The sequence below is a fragment of the Danio rerio genome, chromosome 17, assembly GCF_052040795.2.
Source record: "Danio rerio strain M-AB ecotype USA chromosome 17, GRCz13ab, whole genome shotgun sequence".
Classification (NCBI taxonomy): Eukaryota; Metazoa; Chordata; class Actinopteri; order Cypriniformes; family Danionidae; genus Danio; species Danio rerio.
In genome coordinates, this window is record NC_141037.1 from 25,257,086 (window position 1) to 25,282,129 (window position 25,044).

Consider the following 25,044-nt stretch of genomic DNA (forward strand, 5'->3'; position numbering starts at 1 on the left):
CCCCTGACCCTGTTAACTTTCAGACCCTCTGTAATGAGCTGATTAATGGCACACTTTAATATAGGAAGCATACAAGGTTTTCACATCAGCCACAGTTATACTTTTGATGCTTTGTACATATGCATGATCAGGAACCCACAATAAACAAAACCAGACTTCCAGAGAAGTTTCAATGCTTTATTGTATTTCTCAAAATAATTCAAAACAGCTGAGACAACAAAGAAATGAAGCATGGTGAGTTTTCTTTTACACAAAGTGAAGTCATAGCCTGAGAAACACAAGAGATTTCTTATCATTTCTAAAATAAGAGCACATTCACCATGTGTGAACGTTAAAAGAGTTAGTGTTTAATTTTGGAGTTTTAAAGAAATAGTTCACCCTAAAATTTAAAAACAATTCTCTCATAATTACCCTCAACACAAAAGAAGACATTTTGAAGAATGTCGAAAACCCAGCAGCCGTTGACCACCAAAGTATTCCAACATTTTTTAAACGAGGAATTTCTTCTTCAATTTTCAGGTGAACTGTCACTTTAATTCAAACTAAATACAAGACACACAACTGAACACAACATATTACTCTGTGTTATCCAAACACACCCATTCTCTATCTATTAATTACTTCAGGAAACCTGCTGTAAAGAAAGAAACTGGAACAGGGGTTACAAAGTAGTTGACTCTGATTCCTGGAAAACATGAGTAACTATATCATAGAAACTTCTAGACACTGAGACACGATTCACAAACAAACATTCATTCAAGCCACATCATACTGATCTCTTCTTCCAAAGTTTACATCGGCATGTGACCTGCATATAATAAAACACAACAAAAGGTAATGAATATAGATCTGATTCACACAACAGCTGATTATCAAATCACACCTGGAGCAATTTAAATGCACAAAACAGCAATGCTGAATTAAACACCAGCTAACACTGGAATAAATGCTGGCCTCTACTAAAAGGGAGATCAGTTGTTGGGCATATCATTTACAAAATTACTATTCCTAAAGTGCAGTAACACTGCTTGTTTAGTTAGCCATTTCAGAAGGTGTGTAATACTGACCACATGCTGGACTAAACGGAAAGACTTCGACACTGTGACCTTGTGGAACGAAGTTTTATTTAAGCCTAAATGACAGCTCGACTAGAGGACAATGTATTCTTGTTCTCATTCTTTGTTCAGTTCAGGCACTACATTAGTTTGCGCACACAAAATCCAGTATTTTTCCATCAACTGACGTTTAAGTGGCGTTGCGTCACGTGACTAGCGAAGAGGGGGTGAACATGCGAGCGTTTGACGTCTGTATGAAACAGCACGCCGATTGTTTATAATGATGTTTTTGAGCGATTCGATGCGTTTATCATCCATCACAACCATACCGGAGTCAATTTCGCGGTAGTTAAGTTTATGGAGACCATCACAAGCCAATTGTATCAAGCTCTGACCCATGCCATGCGTCTCATACCCTGACTCTGAACAACCACTCCCCTTCGTGGCTCGTGGAAAATTACCAGCTTACAATCAGCACAAGTACAAGCTCCAACATCCGCCTCACGGACTCGATGCCCTCGATCTCCTTCAGTCCACCCTGAAATTCATTTTCCCGAGCATGTATGCAATTATCAGACGCGCACTGCTGGGGAATATCAAATTAAAGCTCGCGGCGGATATAAACGCGAATGTTTATCGACGGAGTCGTGCAAAACACGTTACTATTAACGCTAAAACTAGCTTTTCCTTACAATAGTAACAAAACACACGAGAGCAATAATATCAGGAATTACAGGTCCATTCTGCACGCAGTTTGCCTTCTTTTTCTCCAAACGGGCGGAGCGGTCGCGTGGGCGCTAGAAAGAGTATAGATTGATTGACGTGCTCGCCGTCCAATGGTGTGTGAGCGAGGACGTGCTTAGCAACGCAACGGCCATTAGCAGGCCGCCATGGGCGTGACGTTAATCCAAACTTTTCGCGGCGCCATCGGCTGAAAACTAAACCGAGATGGAATCTCCCAGTCTGAACCGGTTTCAACCGGTTACGAGTTTGTTGCTTGTGAGAAGAAGAGGCGCACAGGCTCAGACTCTAATACCGCCCTGGTGCAAAATATACTTAAGTATAGAGCACATTTCTGAAATAAGGTTAACTTTGTTTCGTAAAATGAACCGGAGTAAGAAAATACTGAACTCGCCGTGATTGATGGTGCGGAATTCACATCCTAGTGGTCCTTAAATCAAGCTACTAGCTCGTGTAGTCTTCACAGAGGAATAGTGTGGCTGACCAGCCAACGGCTCATCCTAAAGCTTTTTTTCCAGAAAGCGTGTACAAACAGGCACCAGCGATACTGGATCAAATAAACATTATTTTAGCAACTCTGGCAGACAAGCCCACCTTCTTTCTCTCAAAGGCTTGGACTTTAGGTAGGTAAATTTGGGGTGCAAACTTCTAGTTAGAGTGCTTGGGTTGGTTTGGAGAATGATGATGCTGTGAGATTGTGTTGAAATGAATAGAAATTGCACGTATGGAGGTTGAAGTCGAAAGAAAGTGAGCTGGTTGTGCTGCTGAGTGTTTGTTGGATGTTGCGGGTGTGTGGCGTGATGGCTCCTGGTGTCACGCTGGACTAAATGGTAACGTTATATTTGGGGTTTGTTCGTTTGAAAAATAGTTTTAATCTCACGTAACATCATAACAATAACAACTGCATCGCTTCCGATCACGAGCTAACGTTAGACTTCAGCAGCACGCTTGTTTGGGTTTAGCGAGCGTCATTCAACTGTAAACCGCATTCCGGACTGTTCCAGAGCCAAAGCATTAGTTATTTAAACGCGTATAACGCACCCACAGTGTGTTACTTACCTGGTTTACTGCTGGTGAAGCCTGCAGAGCTTTCAGGTGTAGGGTGCAGAGCATGCTGTTGGTGGGAGGGGTTGCTCCAGAGTCAGCGAGGGAGATCCTTGCAAAGTCACCCCCGTAGAAGTCATCCAAAAACGGGTGTAGTCCGTCAGAAACGTCAGTGTTTTCTCACGGAAGAGGTGTTTGCTTGGACGTTTTAACGTCAGTCGCGCGCTAAAGCGTCCATTCAAGCGCTTTTGTACGATTGTATGCATACGCAGTTGCTGTCATGTACAGCGACGCATTATTAGGGGTTCTAGTCTATATCAACACAACTAGAACATCATAAGCGGCATTATCTTAGTCCAACCCAGTTGTGTTTTGAAAACGTGTGCATGCTTAGTAGCTCTATGTTGGGTTACAGATCCTATTGTGGTCACAGCTTACTGAATGAAATAAGGTGATGTGTGGAAAAGGAGGGTAAATCAACAGGTTGCGCAGTACTGACGATTAGTTATGGCACACCACATCACTTTGTTTATGCCTGCGAGACCCGTGGTCTCATAAAGCTTGACTGTCGTGTCTAAATAAATTCTTGAAATTTCCTCCGATGCCAAACTTCTTTTGGTTCTTGGCCGTAATGCTTACCTCGTTACGCAACAGTTTGGCTTCGGGGTACAAATTGAATTAGCTTGAGCAATGGCCATTCAAGTGTCCTTCAGTCTACTACGAGTCAGCATTAGGTCTTGTGGTTGTGGTCTTATGAAAGTAGAAAGAAAGTGTGTACTAACGCAGAGCGCTCGGTAACGCTACGCCTCTGTTATATGTAAACAATGTCGTCAGCGAAAGGGCTGCCTAGCACGTGGTCTCATTCAGAGAATAATGGCTGGTGTGATGATCATGAGCCCAGTGAGTGTCTCTTGTTTCTCCACACATCAGGATATCCAAGCTGCAAACATGTTACCTTTATCACGCCACCAACCTATCCTATTGTTATTAAGGATTAAACCCTCCATTAGGCACTACTGTGTTGACAGGCTAGAACATATAAGGCTTTTTGGGTGATCCCGAGTTTGGTTGAGGGAGGGGCGTAATGGTCAGCTGTTTGGATTTTTGTACCCATATGTTCATTTGACATGACTTTGCCCCTGCTAGATGTTTCCTCCCTGTCCCCTACAGAGCTCTATGCCAGCAATTATGACAATGTTAGCCGACCACGCAGCCAGACAGCTGCTGGACTTTAACCAGAAATTGGATATCAACCTGCTGGATAATGTGGTCAACTGCCTGTACCATGGAGTTGGGCCACAGGTAAGTAAGATCATTTTACAAATTGGTAAATACAGCACCAGATGTATGTGTTGAAGATATAACATAACATTAGCTGATAATTATCCAGTGCACATCAAATAATAAAATAGTCAATACAAATAACAATAAATGGATTGAAAGGGAAAGTATTATTCTAAGAGTCCTGAAATAAGCATTAATTTGGTGATCATTTGACAAAAGACTGGATAAATATAACCCTGTCTGCACTTTACCAGCAGTGTATTTTAAAATAAAACATCATGTAACTCGTTAATGGAACCAAGCTACTTTGAGGTAATTTACAATATTACTAGCGAAGATGATTATGAAAACTTGATGAAAACAAAGGTACAAAACTGTGTACTTGATAAGTTTAACAAGAAAATAACTACAATTATATGATCCAAATGCATTTAAAAATATATAAAGCAATTCATTTAAATTTTGTGTTGATGTTGAATGATGTATTTCGATTGATATATTGATTGATAGATTCCTAGACACCTATTCAATGTAGTTGGGTGAGATCATCTAGGTCAGGAACGCCCTAACCTTTTCTAATGAAGGGCCAAACATAACTATGGGCCAACTTAATTATGGATTTTGGACCTAAGATTAATAAAATGTATTACAAAATGGCAGTGGATAATTTCCTGATTTATTTAAAAAAATAAATATTTATTAATATATCTTGAATTTAATCATATGAACTTATGCATGATTTTTCAAAACATTTTAAGATAAACAAATTACAATGAAAGCATAATTCCATTTATAACACAAAGGAGCTCAATCGAAAAGTAATCGAAATCGACATTTAGAACCTGTAATTGATCAAATTTTTCCAAGTAAATTTTTTCAATTACTTTCCCTACCATGTGTTGAGTTACGTGACCCCGCTTGTTCAAGGCCAATTTATCCTATTATATTCCATTTTATACTTCTGCCAAGGGCACATACAGTCCAGCAAAGCGTTCACATACCTGCACACTTCTCAAAAAAATGTAATTGCGCGTCACAACGACACGTTGCACAAGCTTTGTGATTGGTCAGTTTGGTAGAGGTGACGTGGGTGCGCGGCGTGGAGAGCCGCGTTTTAGGCACTGTTTGTCTTTATCTCAGTTGTTCAATATTGATGTTCAATAAATAATCATAGACAGTAGATAGTGTGTGTTTCCTTTAATTTTAATCAAGTAATGCACAATCAAAAATCTCTCACTTGTAATATGTGAGCACATTTACTGTACAAAACTTGTCAGTGAACTATGAGGGCAAAAACATAAAACAAATAAATTAAACAATCTTTCATTAATCGTAATCGAGTTAAAATGTTTAATTAATCGAGATTTAGGTTTTAGGACAAATCGTTCAGGCCTAGTTCATGCAGAAAACGGTAGTAAATCTGCACCTGCCTTTGCATTGATTTGCTCACTGATGTATTCTGCATTGTTCTCTATCTGTTGAGTGACAGTATGTTTTATATATATATATATATATATATATATATATATATATATATATATATATATATATATATATATATATATATATATATATATATAACAGATTCATTTACAACATTAAATTTGAGTTTACTTTTGTGTAGCTTAACAATACAACAAACAAATGAAAAATTTTGTTTAATTGGATTAAATTGAATTAATTTATTTTTATTAGTTATTTAAAATCCTTAGGGTTTGCAGAAATTATGTATTTTTACATGAGGAACCTTACTGTGACATTCTGTTACCACTGAAAATATTCTTCTTTCGTTTAAATTCAAAATGCATCTTAGAAATAAATTGTACTCAAAAATAATATAAAAAGTTGGCAGCTTTTTACAATTGTACAAATATATATATGTCACTTTTTAAATGGCAGTGTTTGTTTATTTACTATATACATTAGTGAATGCACTGACATCATTAACACTCAGCCAGTATATTGTTGCACCATAGTGTTATACAAGTTAAGATGAATGTTTTTTTGTTTCAGCAAAGAATGGCCCAGGAGGTGCTGACTCATTTGAAGGAGCACCCAGATGCGTGGACACGAGTCGACACCATTCTAGAGTTCTCTCAAAACATGAACACCAAAGTAAGCAGAGACCCAACTTGCTCCAGTTGGTGGGTCATGGTTTCTATACTTTGAGGAAGATCTGATCTCTTATCACACATCATACAAAATCACAATTTGGTTTTTGGCTCTTTCTTTCGAACCAGGAAGGTTGCCTTATGTAAGCAAGACCCTTTTTTAAGCGTACTGGGGTTGCTTAGCATCAAGTCAGAAACAGATTCCTTTGTGCACATGTGAGATCACATTTTCCTTCACTCTCCTCGCATTCGTTTCCTGGTCAAGAAAAGTCAGAGTTAAAGTTGATGTGTGAGGATCCTCTGTTGACGGTGAAATGCCTCAGTACCTCCATCTGTACAGCAGCCAGAGGTGCTTTGATGACTGACTGTTTGAGGTCAGGATGTATTAAAACAGTGATCCATGAATTCTTATTTTATCATTTTTATATAAAGGAAAGCAGAGGATCCATGTACAATTTCTGGTTTTACAAGTAAACATTTCTGCACTGATAAAACCTTAAGTCTTTTTTGTATTTGGGATGAATGGTTTTCCTCACTGTGTTAATAGACTTCCTCAAAGTACTGCTGACCCAGTTTGCCGTCTGCTTGCCTTTTTAAGATTGCTCTTAACACTCTGGTCATTACTAATGTTTGAGTTGATTTATCAACAGTATCGATAATATCAAAATGATAATGGCCCAAAAGTGAGGCCTCTAGAGGAACAGACAGGAAAAAATACAGAGCAGGTAAATTCTTTGAATTTGTCTAAATTGATCAAGAAAAATACAGAACGAGCGCTTTAAAGTGCTGTTGAACATTTGGCTTTTTGCTTAATTTATTTTACAGTCGGTGAAAAAGCAAACAAATTCAATTAATTGAAGTTGTTCATATTTGATATTAATCACAATGTTCCATTATGTTGATTGCTTGTAATAGGACGAAAAGGGGTGTGTCTTCCTGTGCACCTTGACACAGCTAGGCTTTGGCGGCAGGCCTCCACAAGGTCTACCTTTTCATTCCCTTACTCTCAATTCTGCTGTGCCTCCATTCACACTGCACATGCCTCATATGGAGCTGAGAGACGACAGGGAGATAGGCAGGCAGTTTACCCCATTTTTATTTCTACCCCAATCATGGGTGGTTACAGCTATTTTCACTGTAGGGATTATCAGTGTCTGTGCTGTGCAATCCGTTTTCTCCCTAAGCATTTCTGCATTTCTATCCTGGCCCTGTAATTTTTCTCCCAATCATGCACCAAGAAATGTTGCAACATCACATGTGAGCAGTCAAAATATAATACTTTGCATGCTGTTGCAATGTTAATATTTATTTGAATTCTTGGGACAATTAAAGGTGAACGCCTACTGGTGATTTTCATTGGGTGAAATACTGGGTTTCTGTGGGGTCTTAAAATCTTACATCTCAATTTACTGAAATATTATGTTGTAGGTCTTAAATGTTTTTTAAACAGGTCTTAATTTTTCTTTGTTCATATATTGCTACCCAATCTAGCCAAAACCCATACAATCACTAAGAATCCATCTCAGTAAAACTTTAAACTCTTTATAGAGGTCATTTTTAACTCTATTTATCATAATGGTTTAATAATTTTTTTTACAATAACATTTGTTTAAAATTCTTCATGTATTTTCTGCTGATGACACCGACCTGGACTGTTGGAATGTTGCGCATAGATTAAGTTTATAATTTGTTTTTAAAACTTTAAAGCTTTTGTTCATTTATTTTTTTTAAAAGAAAGTTTATGTTGGAAAAAAAGTGTATGGAAAGTAGAGCTTGCTTGTTTTTACACAATATTTAAATTATTTAGCTAAGAAATAAAATCTAATTTATTTCATTGTTTATTATTAATGTTATTTATTATTGTATTATTAAATGTATTAAATTATAATATGTTTTTTTTAATAGGTCAAATAAAAATATTTTTAATCTGGGCCATTTGAAAAAAGCCTAAGTCTTTAGCCCATTTTTGAGTTTCATTGATAATGGTCTTAAAAATGTCGTAAGTCTTAAATTTAACTTGGTGAAACCTGCAGAAACCCTGAAATCTTTGCATATGCAAGTAACCTATTTCTCCAGGCCTTCAACCTTTAATATCCTTCTGTCATCAGTATTTTCTGTTTTCCTTTAACACATTAACATTTTTGTCTCACGTTTTTTGCCTCTTCTTATTAATCCCTACAGTCGAAATGCTGATGATCCTAATAACACTAGTGACCATAACAAGGACACTAATGCACCATGAATACTTTCTTAAAAGCAGCATGTAAAACATTTTAAGGTAGTTTTATAGATCCAAACCTGTGGCTCGTCTTGCTGTTTTTGAGACCCACACCAGTTATTGGTGGAAACAGTAGTGTCACTTTAAGACAGAAAGGGATGTGGTCAGTAGTCGACCAATGAGAAAACGTATCGCTGACGTTTAAAGCATTTCAAAGAATTCTACGGTTCTTTTTGTTTTCGAACACAGTTGTTGCGTCGTTCCGGCCGGGCAGAGAAGCAAACCATTAGCTGTTTGCCATTTAATGCCTTCTTTCTTGTCTTTCACATTCTGGTGTGACACGGCCAGAAACAGCAAAACTTCTGCAGAATCTCATACAAACATTGTTTAGGATTTTGATGGGGGATTATGAATGATTTTTTTGTTCTCCTTTTTGAGTTCTTTATTACAACAATTATCACTCAAGTCAAATCTGCATGATGTTTTTTGTTTTCAATCTGAAATCAAAAAGAATATGTGGAAATGTATTAGGCAGTCAAAGTTAAGAGCAATTTTTTTTGTTTTCCTTGTGCAGCTCTGGCAGATCGGCTGGTTAAAGCTTGGGTCATTAATGCTTGATTTGTTCTCTTGGCATTACAGTACTATGCTCTGCAGATTCTGGAAACAGTTATTAAAACAAGATGGAAGATTCTGCCCAGAAACCAGTGCGAAGGTAAGAGTGACTCACAAAAATTCCCCTCGCCACTTTGACATGAACAAGTAATTAATATCCAGTCTAAATCAATTCTTAAGTCATAAGCAGCTCAAAGGCTGGATTTGGACAAGCGAGGGATCATTGAAATGTAGAAGTCAACGTTTCCCTCTGTGACAGGCTTGACTTTACAAGACGTTTCTAGCAGGCCAAGACATTCATTAGAATCAAGTGTGTGATTGCCAAGTTGAGCTGAATTCCCTTTTTAAAAATGCATGGAAGGTCGTCTGCTCGGCTTAATGTTCATCTGTTTCCAAAAAGGATAGAGTCTCTTTTTTTAAAGCATGGCGTGAAACAAAAAATGACAAACACCTATTCATAGGCTAGTTTATTAAAAAAATAAAGCTTATTTTATGATTTAACAGTGATTTTTAGAATGATTTCAATAAATAAAAATATGTTAATTATAAAGCAGTATTTGATTTCAGTTGCAGCTAGCCTTTTTTTGTTTGTTTGTTCATCTGTGAGAAATGCTACAAATCTTTAATATGCTGATGTACAAACAGAAACAAGTCCTCCGAGATGAGCTGCTTCCATCCGACTGGAAAGCTCATGGGCCTTTGTGGAGTTTAACTGCAAGCATTGACTTTCTTCACTGTGCTGCTTTTTTTTCAGGCATTAAAAAATATGTTGTGGGTCTCATTATCAAGACATCATCAGATGCAGCTAATGTTGAGGTTAGTGAAATTCCACTTGTATCGTTTAGCGGTTTTCTGTGGTTGCTGTTTGTCTTATGAAATGCTCTGCCTCTTTTCAGAAAGAAAAGGTTTACATTGGAAAACTCAACATGATATTGGTACAGGTGAGGTTTGTTTAGCATTAAATATTCAATGCTACAGGTTTACAAAAATGTCACTTGACATAAATGTGTGTACATTTGATGACTGCTGTGGAAATGTCTGTGTGTGATCTGTATAGATTCTGAAGCAGGAGTGGCCTAAACACTGGCCCACATTTATTAGTGATATTGTGGGTGCAAGTCGCACCAGTGAGAGCTTGTGCCAGAACAACATGATCATTCTGAAGCTCCTCAGTGAGGAGGTGTTTGACTTCTCCAGTGGCCAGATGACACAAGTGAAAGCCAAACATCTGAAGGATAGGTGAGACTGAATTAAAAGAGGAAGAAAATAACGGTCTTAATTTAAACTTGATGATTATTAAATGAGGCCAGATTTAGATTTCAATCAGTATTGTTGTGTTTTCTGGTTTCTATCCACAGCATGTGCAACGAGTTCTCTCAGATATTCCAGTTGTGCCAGTTTGTGATGGTACATATTGTTTTCATTTCGTCTTTCTCTCCTGCAAAAATGCACACATTCCAAATGCACCCTTTTGTAAATGTCTATGCAGACTTTTTTTCCCCTAATCATGCACACATTCTCCTCTCCTCTCTGTCAATACGTATTGCAGCGATAAGTAACTTCAAATCCATGAACATAGTTTATAAGTCTTTGGTTTTTAATGTCTCAAGAGTAAAGTTTTGAAGTTGAACCATATGGAAATTTTAAAATCAGCCATTTGTTCAAACCTTTGTTAATTGTTGAGTTTTTTATTGGCTTAACACCGTTTTTTCCTTCTGCCTGCTTCTCAGGAAAATTCTCAGAACGCTCCACTGGTACATGCTACTTTAGAGACTCTTCTGAGATTTCTCAACTGGATTCCATTAGGTTATATCTTTGAAACTAAACTCATCAGTACTCTTGTATACAAGGTAACCTGTCTGCAGTTCTTACCAGAAACTTTGAGCATTAAAGCATTTCACACTTATAAAGCCTGTAGTTGTTGTACTAATTGTTGGGTTTGTCCATAGTTTTTAAATGTTCCAATGTTTCGCAACGTGACCCTCAAGTGCTTGACTGAGATAGCAGGAGTCAGCGTCAGCCAGTATGAAGAGCAGTTTGTCAATCTCTTCACTCTGACCATGATGCAGCTCAAACAAGTAACTTCCTCTTCGCTGCAAAATTATCATGTACAAGTCAGCCTTGGGCCATTCTGATGTTCTCTTTATTTATTTTCTGTTGAAGATGCTTCCCCTGAACACTAACATCCGACTGGCGTATGCCAACGGTAAAGATGACGAGCAAAACTTCATTCAGAACCTCAGCTTGTTCCTCTGCACCTTTCTCAAAGAGCACGGACAGCTGATAGAAAAGAGACTAAACCTCAGAGAGACTCTTATGGAGGTAATTGCACAAACTGTTGATTATGGAGAATCAGCCTTTGTGCCATTATGTTAAAGGTCTATTTGTTTTTGCATTTAGGCTCTACATTACATGTTGCTAGTGTCAGAAGTGGAGGAGACTGAGATCTTTAAGATCTGTTTGGAGTACTGGAACCACCTTGCAGCTGAACTCTACAGAGAGAGTCCTTTCTCAACGTCCACCTCTCCCCTTCTCTCAGGGAGCCAGCACTTTGATGTTCCGCCCCGCAGACAACTCTACCTGCCTGTGCTTTCTAAGGTTAGCTCACAAACACACCACTCAGAAATAATTCACCTTGGATAGCAGCACCCATAAGTGAGTGTGTCGCTGTCCTGCAGGTGCGTTTGTTGATGGTCAGCCGCATGGCCAAGCCAGAGGAAGTGCTGGTGGTGGAGAACGATCAGGGAGAGGTGGTTCGAGAATTCATGAAGGATACAGACTCCATTAATCTATACAAGAACATGAGGGAGACACTTGGTGAGAACTTAGTCATTCTTCACTTTTAATGCAGATTTTTTGTCTAATTAACTATGCTTTATTGTTGGTTTCCATCACATTTTGAATATGTTTCTTGCTCTGTAGTCTACCTTACCCATCTGGACTATGCTGACACAGAGCGTATTATGACAGAAAAGCTTCATAATCAGGTGAACGGTACTGAGTGGTCCTGGAAGAACCTAAACACACTGTGCTGGGCCATTGGTTCCATTAGTGGAGCCATGCATGAGGAAGATGAGAAGCGGTTCCTCGTCACAGTCATAAAGGTGTGGACCTCTTTAACACATAAAACTGCCAGAGGGTACACTTTACCCATGAACAAGACTACTGTTTTGATTTGGCTAAAAGGTTTATTGTATCACTGTATTGTGCATTTGAGTCCAGAGACTATTGTTTGAAGACATTTATATTTATGATTATTTTTAATCATCAGCTATGATGCTGAAATGAGCCCAGATGCATCACTCACACCTAATGACTCCCCACCATCAGGCTCACTATGAGTAATTAATTATTTATGTTAATTTAATAATTAATTAATTATTAATATTTCTGCCTAATACCTGTTGGTCATCCATGAATTTGCACCTTTTTAACCATTGTGACTAAATCTGTGTGAGAGAAAGATGTTGCCTAGCATCGTATAAGCTAAAACTTAAGTGGCCTGAAGACAACATCAGTTTAAGTCAATGACTTGCAGACTTATTTAATCAAAGGTCTGTTATATAGCTGTTGTTAAATTCTGTAACATAACATTAAAACCATAATAACATGCCTATGTCATCTACAGGACCTACTAGGTCTGTGTGAGCAGAAGAGAGGCAAGGATAATAAGGCCATCATTGCCTCCAACATCATGTACATAGTGGGCCAGTACCCACGATTCCTACGTGCGCACTGGAAATTCCTGAAAACAGTTGTCAACAAATTATTTGAGTTCATGCATGGTGAGTTTCAAAGGCTTTGAGTCTTAGAATAGAATCAGATATGCGTGTCTGTACACAGTTGTGATATCTTTTTGTTTGATTTTAAAATAGCAGCATGTTTGATGTCATTTCAGTACACATACTCAGCAAGTTCAACATTTTTTGCTATTGTTTTAGCTATTTTAGCATTGGTTATAATACATTAAGCTGACCTTCTAATTTTAACTTAATTATAAAAGGACTGATGTAGTCATGTGGTGTTTCACTTTTTGTTTTTCTCAGAAACCCATGATGGAGTGCAGGATATGGCATGTGACACGTTCATTAAGATCGCTCAGAAGTGCAGGAGGCATTTTGTGCAGGTGCAGGTGGGGGAGGTGATGCCCTTCATTGATGAGATCCTCAACAACATCAACACCATCATCTGTGACCTGCAGCCCCAGCAGGTACCAGATAAACTCATCTGTCTCCTTTAGCCTTTTCTGACTCTGACTGTTCCACATATACCAAATATACTACTATTGAGATGCTCTTGGAAAGCAGCTGGACTTGAGTCACCATTTCCTGTTTTCAGGTGCACACGTTTTACGAAGCTGTTGGGTATATGATTGGAGCGCAGACCGACCAGGCTGTGCAGGAACACCTGATAGAGAAGTACATGTTGTTGCCTAACCAGGTGTGGGACAGCATTATTCAGCAGGCCACAAAGGTGTGTATAGTTTCAGAAAGCAAGGTTTGTTCATTTACACCATAAAAGCTTATAGTAACAAACATGTAATTAAAATTAATAAAAAATGTGATATTCCACACTACAACTAATATAACAGCACCAGTTATCATAATTAGTTTCAGGTTATTACAGAGAACCAATCAGAAAGCTTTTGTATTAAGCAGAACTGTGTGCTGTTTTCCCTGATTTGAAACCCATTTGTAAAACTGACTTTAAGTAAATAGTGTTGTCTTGCTGTAGAACGTGGACATTCTGAAGGACCCGGAGACAGTGAAGCAGTTGGGCAGCATCCTGAAGACCAATGTTAGAGCGTGTAAAGCAGTGGGACACCCTTTTGTCATTCAACTTGGTCGAATATACCTGGATATGCTCAACGTATACAAGTGCCTCAGTGAAAACATCTCTGCTGCCATCCAGACCAATGGTATGTTTTTTTAATTTAGCAATCAAGCCTCTCTGTGTACATTGCAGATTTTATCATTACAGGTAGGCACGAGTTTAAGATTATGTGTGTATTTGCATCTCTGTTGGTTGTCTCAGGCCCCGTTTACACTAATGCGTTTTAGTTTAAAAACTCATAAGTTTTGCTACGGTTACGCCATCCGTCCACACTATGCTGGAGTTGTCGAGCGCCTAAAAACGGAGCATTTCGAAAACGCTGGAGAGGCCGTTTTCATTCTGAAACGCTGCTGCTCCGTCTAAGTATGGATGATGGAAAACGGAGACATCTGAAAACGGAGGCGGGGCTGCAGACATTCGCCTCTCTGATTGGGGCTTTTCCTCAATATTAAGTAGCCTAACACACAGTTCAGTCCTGAATCTTCTCCGTGTAAGTTCAGACTTCGCAAGTTTGATTAAGGCTGCAGTCTGCAGACTATACCGAGGACACGGGTAAATCTTCAAAGGGAACAGTGTATTTTATAACTTTATTCACATCACCCTGGCTAAGTTGTTTCACTTTCTCAACAATAAAATGTTAACATGATTTAAGGAACTGCCTATTTTTATTTTAATATTAGCAACTTAACAGACAGCAGACATGTTGAGGCGTCGTGCTGTATATATGAGCGTCATCTTCACTGTGTGGATATTTATAACAAAACGGAGCCTATAACACCTGCCTCCTTTCAATTTCAGTGAAAATACGAAACATACCCTCTCTTTTGCTGAATATCAGTTTTAATAATCGATAATGGCCATTATAAAAGTATAACATACAATAAGTTTATACATTATAGGAAATAAAGGCAAGCGATCAATATACAGGAATGTACATGGATTAATCATTAACTTATCTTTGCGCTCAGCCAAAACACGTTACCTGAGAACAAGTAATAGATTCCAATGACCAAAGTCAGGGAATATGTCGTTAGATAAAGACAACAAGATGAATGAAATATCCCGTTTAATAAATATAGTGAGATTAGATCCAGCGGGAGATGCTTGATGAGAAGTCCGACTAGCACAGCTCTCATCTGGGTAGATGGGCTCCAGCGCTTGCCCGAGAGTGTGTGTGTGTGTTTGTGGTCACGTGATGTGCATTTTCAGCGTTTTGGTGTGGACGGCGAGCAGTTCAGAAACGCTGGGTAAAACGCGAGTGTGGACGCGGATCGTTTTCATTCTAGAACGCCGTTTTTAAAACTATAACGCACTAGTGTAAACGGGGCCTCAGGCCCCGTTTACACTAATGCGTTTTAGTTTGAAAACGCATAAGTTTTGCTACGGTTACGCCATCCGTCCACACTACGCCGGAGTTTTTGAGCGCCGAAAACGGAGCGTTTCAAAAAACGGTGGAGAGGCCGCTTTCATTCTGAAACGCTGCTGCTCCGTCTCAGTGTGGATGGGGAAAGACGGAGACATCTGAAAACGGAGGCGGGGCTGCAGACATTCGCCTCTCTGATTGGGGCTTTTCCTCAATATTAAGTAGCCTAACACACAGTTCAGTCCTGAATCTTCTCAGTGTAAGTTCAGACTTCGCAAGTTTGATCAAGGCTGCATCTCTTCTTCTCAGTTTGATATGGAAAACATACCGAGGACACGGGTAAATCTTCAAAGGGAACAGTGTACTTTATAACTTTATTCACATCACCCTGGCTACGTTGTTTCACTTTCTCAACAATAAAATGTAAACTTGATAAGGAACTGCCTATTTTTATTTTAATATTAACAACTAAACAGACAGCAGAAATGTTGAGGCGTCGTGCTGCCTGAGCGTCATCTTCACTGTGTGGATATTTATAACAAAACGGAGCCGATAACTGCCTCCTTTCAATTTCAGTGAAAATACGAAACATACCCTCTCTTTTGCTGAATATCAGTTTTAATAATCGATAACGGCCATTATAAAAGTATAACATACAATAAGTTTATACATTATAGGAAATAAAGGCAAGCGATCAGTCAATATACAGAATAGGCTACGTGCTTACATTAATCATAAACTTATCTTTGCGCTCAGCCGAAACACGTTACCTGAGAACAAGTAATAGATTCCAATGACCAAAGTCAGGGAATATGTCGTTAGATAAAGACAACAAGATGAATGAAATATCACGTTTAATAAATATAGTGAGATTAGATCCAGTGGGAGATGCTTGATGAGAAGTCCGACCAGCAGAGCTCTCATCTGGGTAGATGGGCTGCAGCACTTGCCAAAGTGTGTGTGTGTGGTCACGTGATGTGCGTTTTCAGTGTTTTGGTGTGGACGGAGAGCAGTTCAGAAACGCTGGGTAAAACGCGAGTGTGGACGCGGATCGTTTTCATTCTAAAATGCCGTTTTAAAACTAAAACGCACTAGTGTAAACGGGGCCTCAGAGTGATCCGCATTCAACTGAAGTCAGTCTGATTACACAAACTCACTCAGCTGGAAGACAAAAGGCTGCCACAGAGCTTAGCACCATGTGTGTATGTGAACAGCAGTCCATTACAGGGTATTTTGAGCAGCTATATATAGCACTGCAGATTCACACAAAACGAGCAATGTTGAATTAATAGTTTTATTATTATTAATTCTAATCTGCTTATTTGAACCATTTATGAATTATGTAAACATACAATTAATACAGTCAGGACCACAAGAGATTTGTTTACGTATGTGCTTATCTGTTTTTTTTTTTTGTTTCTTTTTGTTTTGTTTTATAGGTGAGATGGTAACCAAGCAGCCACTCATCAGGAGTATGCGCACAGTCAAGAGGGAGACTCTAAAGCTGATCTCAGGCTGGGTCAGCCGCTCTAATGACCCACAAATGGTGAGACCCAAAGCTTTATTAAGGCTGGAAGTCCAGAAGAAAATCAAGTTGTTAAATATATAATGTATATTTCTATATTTTTCCAGAAAAGAAGTCTCACCGAATGTAAGTTGCATAGGTTTAAAACTGCATTGTTGAGAGGGAAAACAACTCTCACATTAAACAGAAAAATGAGGCAAATGTTTCGAAATATTATAAACATCCATTTAAGTTATCTTCACTCCACAGCAAATCCACAAAATTTAACACTTTTCAGAATGAAAAAGGAAAAATATAAATTGTAGTACTAGTGACTTGTCAAAACTTACAAAAATATAAGAAAATAATATAAATAAATAATAATGACATATTATTGTAAATAATATAAGAAGTATACTTGTTTTGCAATGTTACTGTAGTCTTAAGCAGCATTATAATCTCAATGTAAGTTCTTGGTAGTTTATTTATTAATATTTTAATAAAACAATAATTAAGTAAATATATTGTCTTCCAGTATGACTTATTACACTTCATCTAAACATTTAATAATAAAGCTTATTCCTCATCAATAAAAAAAAAAATTATATATATATATATATATATATATATATATATATATATATATATATATATATATATATATATATATATATATATATATATATATATATATACATACATATATACATACATAAGCAATCATTTTGTTTTATAGAGAGCCAACTCTTATCCTTTTGAATGGCATTATTGCTTTTGGCTTGTGCTTTTGGCTAATTCACTGACGTTCTTCAAAGGAGTGGAGCTTAACCCTGTTCTTGGAGATTTACCTTCCTGCAGATTCCAGTTGCAACCCTGATTAAACACACCTGCCTGTAATTATTAAGTGCTGTTCAGGCCCTAATTCATTGGTTCAGGTGTGTTTGATCAGGGTTAAAGCTGAACACTGTAGGAAGGTAGATCTCCAGGAACAGGGTTGAGCAGCCCTGCTTCAAAGTATTTTGTAAACTGTAAACTTTTTTTTTTGGTCCCATCCATAACGCATGTTTATTTTTATCTTTTAAAATATAAAAAATGTTTACCGATTGATATTTTTCTCATCTTATTATTCTGTGTTTAGTTGTTTTGGAAAATATAAACAGATGTTTCAATATAAAGTTAACATACAGTACTTTCTCTGTGCATTTATGTTTTAAGTTTTTAGTGCCAAGTAATGTCACATCCATAACATGGGAATTGCTCAAAGAAAGTGTTTAATCCATATTTAACTATGCATTTAATGTTATCCAGTGGCAACATAAAAAATTGTTGGAAAAAAAACATGTCATGTAACAGAACATAAGAAATGCACTTTGCTTATTGACCTTATATTGCGATGCAGAAGTGCGTTTTTGCTATTTGATTCAGTTGTCTATGGGAGAAATGGATAAAAACAAATAGCATTATTGGTGAATAATAACAAATAAATAGTGTTAAAAGCAATGAGAAAAGCTAACAGTAAATTATCCATCCACACCCTGAAAAATGTGGTTTAGAAAATAACAACAACAAACAAAAAAATGTGCTCTTATCTGAGCATTCCATGAAAATTTAATTAACCAATCAAACCATTCTTGTGTTCACAAATAGCACTCAGTGATTAAATCAAAGTAAAATCATTATCTTTAATATAGCAAAACAAGACTCCACAACGGCCAAAATTTATTTTAGAATAAGCAAGAAATGATTGCAGCAGCCGAAAGTCTCATATCTGTCCGTTTGTTAAATTCAGTATTTGTCTCCATGCAGATCATGCTGTTCTACCTGCTTCAGGTCTGTCAGTCTGAACCTGTTGAGATTAGTGATGTCCTTACGCAACACACACTTATCCGCTCATCCTTTAAGCCTGTGTGCGCATGTGTGTTTTTTTTTTGTTCATGCTCTAGGTGGGGGAGAACTTTGTCCCTCCATTGCTGGATGCTGTGCTCATTGATTATCAGCGCAATGTTCCGGCGGCGAGAGAACCGGAAGTCCTCAGCACCATGGCAACAATCGTAAACAAACTGGGTGGACACATCACTGGAGAGATCCCACAGATATTTGATGCAGTGTTTGAGTGCACATTAAACATGATCAACAAAGTAAGCTGCATTTGTTTATCCATCACTATTATGAAATAAATATTTAATAGTACATTGTCATTTATTATTAAAGCCAGATTGCATCATACTTCTTATATTCATGTTTGTTGTTCAGTCCCTCCAGAATTTTGAATCTAGTGGTTCTTGAGATCAAAAATATACAAATTGTAAAATGTTTGTGTATTTTCAAAGCATAACACAAGAATTGAAGTGCACAATGTCATACGTTTTGAGAAAGCATCACAAAATCTGTCATTTTACGCCACAAATATAAAAATAATTTTCCCAGCAAAATCCTCGAGGGGCAGATTGTGTCCCACATTGAATTGCATTATATTCCTTTTTTACCTGGGTTTATGTACATTCACTTACAATAAATTACGGTATCACTTTATTTTGATGGTCCCTTAAACGCATTTTGTTGAATTGAACAAACATTGCATCTACATGCCAGTTAATTCTCATTAGATTATAAGTAGACTGTTAGGTAAGGGTTAGTTTAAGTTGATATGTACTTGCAAAGTTTTTATAGTCAGTTTAATGTCTGTTGAAACAGCAGTATCAACTGATATTAAGCAGACAGTCTACTAATACTCAAATAAGAAATGATTGTCATGTGGTTGCAATGCAACTTTGTCAACAAAATGTGCAATAGGGACCATAAAAATAAAGCCTTACCTAAATTAATTCCTAAATCATAAAGAGACTTTCAATATTTGATCAAATGTTTTTTTTTTTTTTTTGCAAAAACCATTTTGCTTAAAGATAAAAAAAACCTTTAATACTAGTACTAATATTTATGAATGGATAAATTAATTTATTATTCGCTTTTTTACGATTCGCTTTTCATCAAACACATTTTATTAAACTTTTAACACTAGTACTATTACTTTATTTATTAATTTATAATGAAATGCATAAGATTTTACCAGAAATTAATAAATGTTTATCACGTAAAAAGAAAATTATTAAATGATGTAAAAAGGGAAAATATTATATAATATAGTCCCCATTTATTTTCCATGATATAAAAAATAAACAACTAAATAACTAGTATACATTTATATTTTTGTTTAGGATTTTGAAGAGTACCCAGAGCACCGGACGCATTTCTTCTACCTGCTTCAGGCGGTGAACTCTCACTGTTTCCCTGCATTCTTGGCCATACCCCCAGCCCAGTTTAAGCTTGTGCTGGACTCCATTATATGGGCTTTTAAACACACTATGAGAAATGTGGCAGACACTGGTGAGAACACTGATATCTTATGTACCGTAATGCCTAACTGATAAACCATAATCATTAAGCATAACATACAATGTGAAATGTCCTGCAGGCCTGCAGATCCTCTACACTCTGCTGCAGAATGTGGCTCAGGAGGAGGCAGCGGCTCAGAGCTTCTATCAGACATACTTCTGTGACATCCTTCAACACATCTTCTCTGTCGTCACGGACACGTCACACACAGCCGGTCAGCTCCTATCACTTGCTCCTTAAAACACTCTATTAATTATTTTAAATCATTGCAAGCCTGAAATAGTTTATACCCCTGGCAAATTTTGACTTAAAATTACTTTACAGAAGCGACATGGGCTTCTCCTAAAAGACAATAGGACTATGTACAAGAGGCATCAAATTCTCAGCTTTTATTCACATTCGAACAAAAGCTTTAGGTCAGAATTTGCTTGGGTATGAATAATTTCAGGCTTGACTCTAGTTTTTATAATTCAGTTCTTATATATGTCATTTTTTTTTTTGCATTAAAACTTTAGGTTTAACTATGCACGCATCAATATTAGCGTACATGTTTAACCTCGTCGAGGAAGGAAAAATCAGTACAACTCTGAACCCATCAAACCCAGTCAACAACCAAGTGTTCATCCAGGAGTATGTGGCCAACTTGCTTAAATCAGCTTTCCCACACTTACAAGAGTGAGTATCCCACAATGCACCTGAGCTGATGCTTCACAAACCTGCATCTTTTGAAAAAGGAATACTAATGCGTTGGGTTTAGAAGGACCCAAGTACTATACAGATTTTCAGAGCATTAGGAGGTTAATAATAAAATCAGTGTCAGTAAATCCACTAACTGCAGTTGTTTTGGTGATAATTGCATTTGGTTGAATGTCATGCAACACATCTCTCAGGTAAAAGCTTGTTTGTTCTCAGTAGACATCTTGCTGTGAGATTAATTAATACAGTTTTAGTTCTGCAGCAACAGTCTGCAAACTGTTCATGTCTAGTTTCATTTCCAATCTGACTGTATGATTGTTTTCTTCCTCTTTGTAGTGCCCAGGTAAAAGTATTTGTGACTGGCCTGTTCAGTTTAAACCAAGACATCGCAGCATTCAAGGAGCACTTGAGGGATTTCCTTGTACAGATCAAGGTGAGCTGCAAACCAGTTGAGAGCCTTAATAATCTCTAAATAAATTGGGTTGCCTTTAATACAATGTCAGTAGTAATGACGTATTTGAGCAGATGATAGATGAGGGTGTGAGTGGAGGAAATGGAGATGGTGTGAGGAAGCAAGTGTGCTGTAACTTTGACCTTTTAAGAGACCATGAAGGGTGGTGAAACTGTATGGGTCAGCTGAAGTGCATGGGAACAGAGTGTGTGTGTGTGTGTATACGTACATGTTTTTATATCCTGAGCGTTATTGTAGAAAATTGAAATCAAGAAAGCCAGGATAACAGAAGAAGCATGGCTTGACCTAGTTTAATTAGGTCCTCTAGGCTTAGTCCATTGCACATTTGCTTATCCAGGATGAGAACAAGCCGCTATGTCAAACCTGATGTTGATAGCCAGGATGTGTGGACATTCACGCACATGTTAACAGATTACAGGATCGATTACAGAATCAATGGTAACAAATATTGATAAAACCTGATGTGAGTTAAAAAATGCCTCTATTGTCCACCAATCTGGAAACTCCCGTTGTCTGTTTATTTTATTGTATTAAGTTTATTTAATCTTTATCAGTATAATCATTTATCTATCATTTCCATTTATACTTTTTTTCTTCATAATTGAGACTATTTAATCTTTTATTTGAGGTTTCATCAAAAAAAAAAACTATATAATAATAATAATAATAAGTAATACAAAAAAGATATGTAAAACGCATTCATTTCTAGTAGCATTGACATTAAAACTAACATTATAAATCACTAGGATTAATCTTAGCCTGGTTGTTAGCCTGCTCTGGTGTAGGCTAGCTGCAAAGAATAACTTAATTTAGCCTGTCAAGACTAAATTCACCAAGGATAGTCCCCGCTTAATTCCTTCTCTTACTTTTGTGCAATATCAGTCCAGGTGAACACTTAAACCTGAATGCATGGTCTCATATGTACTTTTGTCATTGTGGGGCATTAAATTGAGAACCTAATTTTTAAACATACTAATGACAGCTCCACCTAAAAAAAAAAAAAACATGTAGTGTTAACCCAATTTGAACCTTATTAATGGTAACTATGGAATAACTAAAGAAACTGCTGTTTAATGGAATAACTGATTAGCCCAGCGCACATTAGTCATTTAACCATCAAAAATATAACATTTAACCATTATTTTTAACATAAAATGGTATACAGATTATATATTATATTATTACCAGTAAGATTTTATCAACACATTTCTATAGATTTAATTACTCATTTCTAATAACTAATATATTTTATTTTTGCCATAATGATAATAATATTTGACTAAAAGATATTTTTCTGGTGACATGTAAAGGCTTAACCAGGTTAAGTCGGCAAGTTAGGGTAATTAGGCAAAATACAATAAAAAATAATAATAAATAATGCAGATGACATGGTAGAAATTTGAACAGTGTCCTGGTTAGCCAAAATCTCGAGGAAAAACCTCCAGCACTTAAAAATTGTTTTCAGGTTTTGCACCATATGTTTTATTTTGCGTTTAATTTAGCGACTGCGGAATTATTCAGATCTAGAGAGACTGCTCAACACTGCTGCTCGTGTACTGTTCATTATAGTTCATGGATATTCAGCTTTTTAGGAGCTGAATATCAGGGAATTTGCCATTTGGTTTAGAGTGTGAACCCTGAACATTATTACGTCCTGACCAGATCTGTGTGTGAAAGATAGAGAGAGGACAATTATAGCAGAGATCAATCTGTGCTAGTAGCAACCATAAACCGCTGACTGGATTCTCTGTGTACCTGCAGGAGTTTGCCGGTGAGGACACATCTGATCTGTTCCTGGAGGAGCGGGAGGCATCATTGCGTCAGGCCCAGGAGGAGAAACACAAGCTGCAGATGTCCGTGCCTGGCATCCTCAACCCTCATGAAATACCAGAAGAGATGTGTGACTGAGTTTGCACACAAACACAGTACACACAGACACACTGCGCTGACTCCTAAACAAGCTCAACACACAACTAAAGTGTTGTTGTGGCTGCTCTTCTGTGTGTTTTCTCTAAGTGTGTGTGTGTGTGTGTAAATACTTAGGCTCTTCATGCGAGGAGGTGATTTCCGCACTTGGCTCTCTCTTGACCAAAACGATGCCAATATGTAAACGATGCTGTCACCCAGTGGCCCTATTTGCATAGTACGCGTTTCATACAGACACTTTTATGTATTACTTTTCCATTGTCAACAGCTTACGTTTGGTCACTGTAACCTGAACGGTGCATGAAGTGTCACATCTGTACAGTTAACTCGCTTGTGCTTTTGCGTTTTTCGTTTCAACTTCCACACGTCATGTATTTGTTCATGTACATTATATATATATATGAAGACCAGAGTGCAGTTTGTTTTGTTTGCAGGGAGCTGTGTGCGTTCTGACAGCAGGTATAGATGGTACCTCGTGTCAGTTTATGTGTGTGTGTGATTTAGCCAATGAGAATGTCAACGAATGTCTGCGATTGGTGAGTTTGCACAGGTGCTGCGTGCTCATTGGCTGGCGTTTGGTGTGGTTTGGGACTACAGTAGCTCTCAGCAGAATGTGAAGCGGATAGCTGAGTTGAACAGTCTGATCGATGCTGCTTTGAAGCGGCGCTCCATTTGCGCTTTTCGTTTTTTTTCTACACAGGAGTGTTCAGCAGCTTCTACATGTTCATATCAGCATCACTGTACAGCATCTTTACTACCAAGGGAACACGCAGATGTTTCGTCCTGTTTTGTTGTGGGTGTGCGAGTGTGCGTGTGTGTTGTCGCTGAGCCGACATCAGGTTTTTTGTTTTCCTCAATGAGGACGGTTGCTCCTTTTGTGAGCTTTCATTAAATTGAAGTTTAAAAAAACAAGTGGTTGAAATATTTATGGGTTCTTGTAGGCTACACCTTTATAACTGCTCATGTTAACTCTCACTCGGAGACTGCTTTGGAGTTGTTTTCTTTCCTGAATTGTACTAATTTACATTGTTTACCATGCTGTAGTGCTGCAGGACACTACGTAGAGCAAAATAAATCTCAGTTTACATTTAATTTTGTATTTTGTTTTGCTTTTTATCTTTATTTCCTGTCCAGATAAAACACAAAAGTTTTTATTCTGAGAAAACGACATAAATGCCAACATTCTCATTAGGAAGAAGAATGTACCAATCCAGATATCGATGATCAATGGTGAATTTCCCCTTTATTATTATTATTATGTGTTGCATTTGTTGTGAAACTTTTTGAACTGATTAAAGTTGGAGGAATTTTATAATTCTGGCTCATTTCTCTTGGGTTTCTTCTTTTTATTGGGTTGACTTGGTTTATATACACAGTATACACATACATGGTTATCATTTTCTCATTCAACATTTATAATTACGCGTTTTGGGCTGCACGGTGGCTCAGTGATTAGCACTGTTGCCTCGCAGCAAGAAGGTCGCTGGTTCGAGTCCCAGTTGGTATTTCTGTGTGTAGTTTGCATGTTCTACCGGTGTTCATGTGAGTTTCTTCAAAAAAAAAGTCCATAGTGTGTGTGTGTGTGTGTGTATGAATGAGAAAGTGTGGGTGTTTCCCAGTACTGGGTTGCAGCTGGAAGGGAATTTGCTTTGGAGATAGAACATATGCTGGAATAGTTGGCAGTTCATTCTGCTGTGGCAACTGATAAACGGGGACAAAGCCGAAGGAAAATGTATGAGCAGTGGGTAGCGCTGTTGCCTCACAGCCAGAAGGTCGCTGGTTCAAGCTTTGG

The 25,044-nt window shown here is 37.6% G+C and overlaps 1 protein-coding gene and 1 long non-coding RNA gene across 5 annotated transcripts; one reads left to right on the plus strand and one right to left on the minus strand.

Moving 5' to 3' along the window:
- Positions 1-163: 163 nt before the first annotated feature.
- Positions 164-3,632, minus strand: LOC141378566 (uncharacterized). Its single transcript, XR_015513396.1, has 2 exons — positions 2,856-3,632; positions 164-808 (listed from the first exon to the last, which is right to left on the minus strand). It is a non-coding gene; the product is annotated as an uncharacterized LOC141378566 (long non-coding RNA).
- xpo1b (exportin 1 (CRM1 homolog, yeast) b) lies at positions 2,036-24,567 on the plus strand. Of its 4 annotated transcripts, none has more exons than XR_015513385.1 (25): positions 2,036-2,419; positions 4,011-4,142; positions 6,138-6,239; positions 9,093-9,165; positions 9,820-9,881; positions 9,962-10,006; positions 10,123-10,304; positions 10,424-10,472; positions 10,796-10,915; positions 11,015-11,143; positions 11,229-11,387; positions 11,466-11,663; positions 11,744-11,882; positions 11,988-12,169; positions 12,694-12,850; positions 13,112-13,275; positions 13,404-13,538; positions 13,800-15,171; positions 15,232-16,807; positions 18,709-18,903; positions 19,981-20,149; positions 20,238-20,372; positions 20,674-20,833; positions 21,191-21,287; positions 23,088-24,567. XR_015513385.1 is itself a non-coding variant. In XM_087290480.1 (25 exons), the coding sequence occupies exons 1-25, from the start codon at positions 3,714-3,716 to the stop codon at positions 23,232-23,234; spliced, it is 3,249 nt and encodes a 1,082-aa protein (XP_087146606.1). In that variant the 5' UTR covers positions 2,036-3,713; the 3' UTR covers positions 23,235-24,567. The 4 variants fall into 4 exon arrangements, 3 of the variants coding, with proteins under 3 accessions (XP_087146606.1, XP_087146608.1, XP_087146607.1); XM_087290480.1 differs by having other exon boundaries at positions 2,036-3,740; positions 13,800-13,983; positions 16,701-16,807; XM_087290482.1 differs by having other exon boundaries at positions 13,800-13,983; positions 16,701-16,807.
- The last annotated feature ends 477 nt before the right edge of the window (positions 24,568-25,044 follow it).